General features: G+C 47.2%; 1 protein-coding gene across 3 annotated transcripts in view; it reads left to right on the forward strand.

The window, feature by feature from the left end:
- Positions 1 to 6,441, forward strand: part of LOC147638801 (protein S-acyltransferase 21-like) — a 34,862-nt gene extending 28,421 nt beyond the window's left edge. For 2 of the 3 annotated variants that reach the window (XM_086784575.1, XM_086784567.1), the window contains exons 6-9: positions 3,720 to 3,848; positions 3,950 to 4,030; positions 4,245 to 4,439; positions 4,596 to 6,441. In XM_086784575.1, the coding sequence (XP_086640701.1) occupies positions 3,720 to 3,848; positions 3,950 to 4,030; positions 4,245 to 4,439; positions 4,596 to 5,801 (1,611 nt within the window). In that variant the 3' untranslated portion in view covers positions 5,802 to 6,441. The remainder of the gene's footprint in view (positions 1 to 3,719; positions 3,849 to 3,949; positions 4,031 to 4,244; positions 4,440 to 4,595) is intronic. The other variant, XM_086784582.1, reaches the window with a different exon arrangement.
- Positions 6,442 to 9,501: the final 3,060 nt, after the last annotated feature.

Below are 9,501 nucleotides of genomic sequence, written 5' to 3' on the forward strand. Positions count from 1 at the left end.
GCCCTTTCTTTTTCTTTTTGTGGCGGAGGCCATGAGCACTTTTTTGACGGCACAGGATACAGGTTTGCGGGGCCTCCAGCTTCCCATCCGCACCTCGGAGGAGCTCCTAGACTCGGAGTTTGCGGATGACACTGCTGTCTATCTTCAGGGAGGTGAGGAGAACCTCCGCCGCTTTGCCTTAGCCATGGACAGGTTTTGCAGAGCTTCGGGCGCTTTGATCAACTGGCACAAGTCGTGTGGGCTGTGGGTCAGCTCTATGCCCCCCCCCCCCGGCACTACAGTGCGTTATTTGGGATGCTATGTGGGCATTGACATTTCTCCGGAGCAGCAGATAGCCCCCCTTCTTCTGAGCATTCGGAAGAAGCTTCTGTATTGGAGTACCGCTCGTTTATCTCTGGCTGGCCGAGTAGTCGTGGCCAACCAGGTCCTGCTTGCTACTATGTGGTACATCACTTCTTGCTGGGCCTTCTCTCGGGCATGCATTGGCCAGGTGCAGAGGCTCATCAGGAACTTTCTTTGGTCCGGTGGCGATGGGCGGCCCGCCAGGGCCAAGGTGGCATGGGCGGTGATCACTCAGCCGAGGGAGAGAGGCGGCCTGGGCATTGTTGATCCTATTTGCCAAAGCCGAGCATTGCTTGGCAAGTTGGTAGTTCGTGGCCTCCTGCCAGGCGCTGAGCCGTGGAAGGAGTTTCTTATTTCCAGGATGCTCAGCCGCACCCCTTCTCTTAGCGGCCCCTGGACCCCCAGCATCAGGTGGATCTTTACAGAGCAGCGATCCAGAGGAGTGGGCCTTGGCTTCGAGGAGCGTTTTGCAGCTAGCCTTCTGAGGGCCTGGTCGCATCTGAGGCCGTCACTCTTCCAGACTCCACCGGGCACCGATGAGGAGCGCCTGAGGCAGCCTTTGATCTGGAACCCCTTGATTCGTCTCCCCAGTGGCCATATGGTTGGATCGCGGTCTCACGTGTCGTGGGGCCCGCTGAGCTCAGGCCCAGCCCAGTCCCTAGACGACTGGATAGGTTTTCAGCAGCTGCCTCTAGAGGCTCAGGAGAGGAGACTCAGTGGGATGAGGGGCAGAGAGTTGATGAGACAGGACATTGAGGCGGCCATCCCCAGGGAGTGGCGGACCCCAGTACAGGACCCTCCACCTCCACAGTGGATGGGTGTCTTTACTCGGCATGAGATCCTTCTAGCGGTTTGCGGCACTGCGGAGAGAGTCGCCCCACTCACTTTCGAGGTGGGAGAGGGTGGCCAGCTTCAGAGGACACGACTAGATTTGGATGGGCTCCAGGGATGTATTCTTCAGAGGGTGCGGGTGGTCGGCTTTCATCAGAGACAGTGGCATGTAGACCCCTCACCGGCCTCGATAGGGGAGGACTGTTCTTGGAGATTATGGGCTTGGGACAGCAGGCCTCTTATTCGCCTTCAGTGGGATCCAGGTGAGTGGTTTTGGCGAGATCCCTACTTGGCCCACACCAGCCCAGGCATCCCCTTTTTTCAGTACACAGCGAGGCTGGGGCGGCGGATTCAGAGACACAGGATAGCGAGCACCCCGGCGGCGGCCGAGCATTGGCGGCGACAGGGGCTCTCCCCTGCCTTTCTTCGGGACTTCTGGCAGCGCCTTTGGGCCAGCTTCCGGCCCCGGAAGGTGACGCTGTTTCTCTGGCTCACAGCGCATAGAGGACTGGCTGTGGGGGCTTGGCTAGCTTTCGGCAATCACCCAGCGTCCTGCCCTCGGTGCGGCCATGCACAGGAGTCGCAGCGGCACTGCTTATGGGATTGCCCACAGGCACAGCAGGTCTGGCAGCGCGCTCTCAGGATGGTTTTTGCAGGCTCACCAGGTGAGATGCTGGTGACGTGGGGTGCGGTGGCTTGGGCCACAGACAGCGGCCCGGCCCTTGGATATGAGGACGTCCCTGGCAGTGCGACCATCCAGGTCTCTGACAGGGTGATGGCGGTGGTTCCGATGCCAGACTTCTCTTCGGCAGCCCCTCAGGAGGGGGTCGGGCACAGATGGGAGTTGATCAGCAGCATGACGGCTTGGCACATTTGGAGAGCCCGATGCAGGGAGGCCATCGACCGCCAGGCGACTCCACCGGCGGAGGTCATACAGGCCCTCTGGGTGGACATCATTCACACCTTGAGAGGACACTGGGGGAAACTCCCCAGGGCGACTCGGATCGCATGAGAGGGCGCCGCAAGGCTTTCCTCCGCACTTGGCAGCCTGGCCCTTTCCTCACCGCGAGGGGCGAGAATGTCACTTGGCACTATAGGCCTCCAGTTTGGCTTTTCTCACCTCCCACATGTACTACTAGGTAGCCCCCCCCAGAGAGCGGCCAGCCAGGGGGGTGGAGCTCAGGAGTTCACTGTGTTTTTATCCCTCCTTGCGAGGTGAGTTTTGTATCCTTATGGCGTTTTCTCATTAACTAATAGAAGGATCTTTTTTCCGGAAAAAAAAAAAAAGTTATCTCAGTGGAACTAAAGATAGACGTCTTGAAGCAGAGTCGTGATGTGTAGTATTATATGGAAAACACCCATCTATAACTCGATCCACTCGTATATCCAAAACAATAATATGTCAAATATGATAATATCGTATACCGAATGGGACACCAAGTATATGCTTCCAAGGTGTGTATCTCCATCCACCCAAACCGAATGGGGCCAAGGTTTGACTCCTACAAATCCATGCCTAATAGCCTAGCAATCCTACCAGCTGTATCTGCCTCAAAGGGGCTTTAGGCAAGCGTAGTGGTTGGAGACCTGGTCAAGACTTAGACCAAAAGTGAGGATACATCAATAATAATCCATGTTTCACTTATATAGTGTCCATTGTTGTTATAAATAATCAAACTGTTATAAATAGCCAACACACATGGATTTATTAATGATAACCTTAGCCACTGGTGTTAGCCTGTTTCTCCTAAATCTATTGGCTCCCTTAACCTTGCCAGATTAAGCTTCTAATCCCAAGGATTAGTACTAGGTACATAACATACCACCATCCCATTTGCCTGCCCTCTTCCCGCTATTCTTCACAATTCCTTGCATCAATCTTTCCTTGGCTCAATCAATATTTTTCTTTTTTGTAACATCATGACCCAATGAATCGAGAAAAGTCGTAGCGGTTGCCTCTCTTGGCTGCTCATCTGGCATTGCAACCTCCTCCATGCCCATTTCTTTATCTGCACTAAGGTTTGCTCAAGATTCGGCACGCTCCCTTTCTCCAGCTATTCCTCGGATAGAAGTGTTGTATGAAGCAGAGATTTATGGATTTTTTATGCCCAATCTGAACAGGTTTTCCAGATTCACAGATCGCTGAAGTGAACTTTAATTTAATATGTTTGAGCAACCTGTAGGTGGAAGGAGGAATGGAAGGCGGTGTCCACCCCACAGAGAGGACTGCTTGGAAGGAGTTTCTTTTTACTGTCAGAATGAGGAGATGCTTGGTATAAGAATGAGTTTCAAAGACATGCATCCAGCCTTCAGTTCTTGTGGTCTAATAGGAGAGATCAGAAATATGGGATGCGTTTTTTAAAGTCTTTCTTGCTACAAAAGACTGATGTTTAGGTCAACCTTTTGCTAACCTTAGATGGATAGGTTTATCCTGCCAACTTACTAACATGCCAACCGAAATTTGGCATGCTATTGTATGATCACTGCTCTTGTTTGATGCTAATTGCTACACTCAACCATTAAAGGGATTGGTGTTTCCAATACAGCTTCTTCTTGCTTCAATGATGGGACTGGTGGTGCTTGTTAGATGTTTTGTCGACAAGAGCGATATCGAAAGACATATTATGGATAAGCTTGGCAATGGTTTCTCGATGGCACCATTTTCTGCTCTGGTGGTAAGTTTTGAGCTAGCTACTAGGTGATGAACTTCTAAGTCTTTTTTTTTTGGTTCATTGTACTTTCCTGTTTTTGAAGTCTGTTCTGTTTACTTTTGCAGGCGTTATGCACACTGATTCCTTTATTGGTTTGCATTCCATTAGGAGAGCTCTTCTTTTTTCACATTTTATTGATAAGAAAGGTTGATTTTTCACTCTGTGTGGGTGAGTGTAGGTGATTTGGTAGCTTTGTTCTCCCTTCCCCCCCAAAAAAAAGAAAAAAGAAAAAGAGGTTGATTTAAGCCCAACCAGCCTCCTCTCTGTATGATTTTGCGTCATTTGAAGTATCTCGTAGAGATATGAAGACTGAAAATATGGGCCGCTTTGCATGTTGTCTTATTGGTTCCAGTATTGCAGGGGATTACAACTTATGAATATGTCGTTGCTATGCGAGCACAGAACAAACCACGAGAAACCTTAGAAGTGGAGCAACAAAGCATTCCTTTATCACCAACCAGCTCAACTGCGACAGGTTGGGGTGGTTCCAGTTCACTTGGTCTTCCACATAAAGGAGCCTGGTGCACGCCAACAAGGGCTTTCGTTGAGCAACAGGTAAAGTGATGCTCATTGTGGGGTGATCAGACTGCAAAACCACATTGCAAAAGATGATGAAGTTGGAATCTAGGAGAGATTTGGGAGTGACTGACTGTTCTGTGACAACAATCATCCTTACATTAACCAAATTGGAATTCTGGTTTCTGATAACAGGGTGAAGCCCTGCCACACTTGAATCCAGGAAAGGTTTCATCTACATTCGACCCAATGGTGCCTGAGAGGACAGGATACAGATCAAACAGGCACGTAGTTAAGCTTAGTGCATTGAAACTAGCAAAGTTAAACCCCAGCGAGGCGGCACGAGCAGCAATAAAAGCTAGAGAAAGCTCATCGGTACTGCGTCCTGTGGGGTTGCACAATTTAGGAACTACTGAGATTGATTGTGGTTCCAGTAGCAATGTCAGCACTCGAAGCAGCATGAGTCTAGATTATGGATCAGTAAGCAGCAGGAAGGGATTGAGGAAGGAGGTAAGATACTCATCCCAAATCGCTTGTCCTCCAAGCCAAGACATGAGTAAGGACGAGGGAGATATAGAGACACTGAACAGTAGCTTTAGCAGTCCAGGCCGTAGTGACTCTGCTCCATTGAGTCCTCTACCGGAAGAGATAAGATTTGGGAATCCTGATGCTCTCAAAGCTTCAGCCAAGGCTATGCAAGTGCAAATGTCCTCTGCAACAATTGATTTGGGCGATCCTAGGCACGGATTACCTATCTGTCATGCAACTATACTTCCTCAGTCATCGATTGAGCATCCTTCTTGGATTTGCACTACCCCTGTCAATGATGGGTATGAAGCTTCCAGAGGTAGTGAGACTGCCGATCTTCGAAGGAGTCACATCATTGTGGTGGATGCACAGCCAAATCAGGACAATCTTGGCAGCAATAGCAGGACTGCCGTGTACTGGGATCGTGCAGCGGGCCAGTTCAGGTCGGTACCAGACAGGAACCATTATGTGAAGGTATCAACTCTTCTCTCTAGGCATTCTTCAGCTGATCATCAGGGACTGTCTGCCCCAACAAAGCCTCTCTCTGGTCAAGGTTCCCCTGCAGAGAAGCTTAGTGCTCGATATGGTTCCTCTGGTAGACCTACTTCAGTTTTATCACCAGGAAATTTCCTCGTGAATGGGAGTTCGGTTTCCGTAGAGGGCCCATTGAGTGTTCCCACGTCTAAGATTAGTGGCAAGGAAAACTCTCTGAAATGGGCGGCTGATAATCCTGGGACATTTTCGATTCAAGATCACATTGTGCTGCCCAGCCAAAGTAATCATAATGGGCCAGGAATTCGATACCCGTCTTCCTCTTCTTTATCCAGAAGCATGCAGAGAAGCATCATGCTTTCACGTTTTACACCCTCGTGAAAAAACTTTTCGTGAGGCTTTGGGGGCACCCTTGAAAGAGGCATTAAGGGCAAGTGGGTCATCTGCTGTAAAGCTCCATGTTGAAAGTGGTGGCACTTGCATGTTTCCATCCATTCCAACATTGAGTGGTATCAGTACAGCTTTTCTCCCATGGCTTCATGCTGGATCTTCAAAGGAGGAGAACTGTGATTAACAGACCTGGTCAATCCTGGCTGGTAAGCCATTTGATGTGAAAAGTGCTGCTGCTAGCTGACCCCTTGAATCCATGTGACAACAACCACAATTATGAAAGCGATGTACAAATAAGTTGCATGTACAGTATTTGGTCCATAACAGCTCTCCATACACGATTTCATTATCGGAGTTTTTGACTGCAGGCTTCATTGACAAAGACGGCTCTTAATTGCTAGTTTAGTGATCCAAGGACAGAGTGTGCTTAGGAAAACAATGAGCTCCTTCTGACAAATTTAGACTTCAGGGCAACAAAGGTCATCCTCATGCTCATGCTCTCTCAATTGAGTAGACAAGAGCATGCAGATGGTCCATCATACTTGCATCATTTTTAGTATGGACATTGTATAATTTTGATATATATTTTGCAAGATTGTGGTTAAAGAAGAGCTTCAAAACACATTCAAGAGAAGCGAGCATGCATGATGATGATGATTAATGGACTAACATTTTCTCATTGACCCTTGTGGACTTTTGTCTCTCTCTCTCTCTCATATATATATATATATATATATATACATAATACTTGCGTGCGTGTGCCATCTGCATCATTGCAACCTTTTGCCTAGGGTCTCAACACCTCACATGTGAGACCGAATGTTGGCACGGGTCACAAGGGACACACAGGTCTTGCGAGATGTGTCACCTCAGATTGTTGCGAGAGAGCAACATGCCTTGATGAAGTATGTTACCTTTGCTCCTATTTGTGCACACTATCATGGAGATGACATTCACTACTCGGTCTTACAAGTGGAAAAGTCTCGCCATCTCTGCCTTCATCAAGGAGATGTTCAATTGTAGAGAAACACCTACCCCCCCCCTCTCTCTCTCTCTCTCTCCAAAGTGAACTGCTCTTTGTCTTCTCTGTAAGAAACTCTTTGCCTGCTGGGCGCAGCCCAATGCCCAGTGGGCGAATTACAACTAGTAAACAAATGGCCTCGGCGAGCAGCTCCATGCAGCTCACAGCCCCAACAGGTGCGCTTCAGCCGTTTGATAGTGTCAATGCACAACCCACATTGGGATCCCAGCTCTGAGCCCCGTCTAAGTTACTGCAATCTGTCCCACGTTCTCCAGCAAGTCTTTAACAACAGTTACAACTGCATGGGCAGCAAGGTCAGTTCTAGCCATAAATTTGGCATTGAATTCAGATAAGCGAGGGGCCCCGATTTTGGGCGGGGGTGATCCGGGCCGTTGGATCCCCCGAAAATACACTAGGGCCGCCCTCGCATAACAAAAGCATATATTAATATGGGCCGGATACACTAGCTGGCAGAAATTATAGCCTAATGGTAAGACTATGGCCTCCCTAGCGGAACTTCGTGTGTTCAAATCTTTTCTTTTGCATTTTTGAGACTTGGGCAAAAAAATTCTAAGTCCAAACTCCGGAACTGGAGTAAACTAGTCAATATGGCAAGCCCGAGTTTACTGCGGGGCGGCCCTAGTTTACTTTGGGGCCCTAGTTCTTTTGTAAACTAGGGGAGGCGAAGCACGGCATCACAGAAAAAACTCAAAAACTCGGCCTGTGAAAGTGAAGTAAACTAGGATCCGATAGCCCAAATCGTCCCCGCCCTAAATCGGGCCCCTCAATTGTAGATTGCACATCCTTTTCCTAGCCGCCGTCCTCCCTAGTTCACTTTTTTTTCCCTAGTTTACATTTTTCGACGGCCAAATCTTTTCGGTTTGCTTTCTTGCCCACCTCAACCGTCGATCCCACTTGAACCCCCTCTTAAATGCATTGTGCCTTTTAGACACGAAACCTTACCTCTCTCCACATCATTTGACAGAGTGATGTGATTGGGAAATCTATCACAGACACTTATTTCACACTTTTTTGTAGGCACATTAATTAAATGCCACTCACATGGCATTTAATTAATACAACCTTAGGCATGAGTTCCCCACAGCCACTCCCTCCCTCTTCTCCTTGTTTGTTTCTCTCCCTCCCTTTACTTGCTAAATGAGCCCTTTGAGAGCATGAGTAAATGCATGCAAATAGAAAGCATATTGGGGCTCATCATTTCATTGCCTTAAATAGTAAGGATATGGAGGGGTGAATGCATGCAAATAGAAAGCACATGGAGGCTCATCATTTCATTGCCTTAAATAGAGAGGATATGGGGGGTCATCATTTCATTGACTTTTTTAAGCATTAATCATTATATACTAAAATGAAACTTTAGAAAAAAACTTTTTCTTGAAAATCTCACAAAATATATTTAATGGAAATGCAAAAAAACATTTTGGTGCCATATTGGGAAAATCTATCACTGACATGATATAAAATGCTACAATAGGAAAACCTTACACTCAAGGAGCAGCTTCACATGTTTGAGGACCACCTCATGCTCTTATCAAGAAATTTAAAAAGCTGAAACCTTTGTCCCTTTGTATTTATGATGCTGGTCTAGAACATTAGTCGATATTTTTTGTTTGTTTTTCGAGCCGGGGTCAGGGGCCTCAAGCAACTGGACCAAGTCATCCCTTGTGAGGAGTCCAGGTAGTGTAGGATTTGCGCGGGTGTGCCTATTAAAAACTCTGTTATGCATTAGTCGGTATTGTGTTTGGACCCGACACTTGAGAATACACAAGAAGCTATAGGAGTCTATATCCATCTCCATCAGTCTCTCTTTATTAAGTGCTACAATGGAGAGAGGGACAAGCCATTAGCGTTAGCGTGGGAGTGGAAAGATTATTGATCACCAAGTCGCGAGACGAAGAGAGCAAACAACAGAGTTGGGCCACATGTCATGGTGTGACCAATACAAGCAAACAAACAAGAAGGAAGAGCCCACATAAAAAATGACACCTATACAAATGACTAGCTTTCACACTAGGCTAGAAAAATACTCTTGGGTCACTAGGTCTAGTCTTAAGCAAGTATGTACACAAAGTTACTTCTCTATTTGGCATTAAAAGCTCAAGATAAGGCTTCTTTATGAATTCTAGCATTGGCTTACAAGAAGAAAAAGGTTAGGTGGTTATAACCATGTTAATATGCAAAGTGGTTAACAATCGTTTTCACGAAGATGGGTCTTGAGTATGAGGGGTAGTTGAGGATAAGGTTTGGGATAAGAGGGAGAGATACATACCATTGTGAACACACATAAGAACAACCATCTCCTTAGAATGGTCCTAAGAATGGATCTTTACCATAGCTATTAACTTGGGCTAGCAGATAGTACAATTGGTGGCATCAACCCCCTCCCATCCAAGCATGACTTCTTGGAATGTAACTACAACATCAATCACAAAAAATCTACTCCACGGAGTTAATCCCACCAATGTATACTTCTTTTTCAAAACATCGAGTGCATGGTAGAGTTGCATAAAAAGTGAATGGAATATGAGCATGTGTGAGAGCTGGTTTATGGTTTAGGTCCATATGTAACAAAGCTTGCTTTTCTCTATATGTTTTGGATTTGAGAAGCATGTGTGAGAGCTGGTTTATGGTTTAGGTCCATATGTAACA

Source organism: Cibotium barometz, chromosome 4 (genome assembly GCF_041138505.1).
Source record: "Cibotium barometz isolate CiBa-2024 chromosome 4, ASM4113850v1, whole genome shotgun sequence".
NCBI classification, from domain to species: domain Eukaryota; kingdom Viridiplantae; phylum Streptophyta; class Polypodiopsida; order Cyatheales; family Cibotiaceae; genus Cibotium; species Cibotium barometz.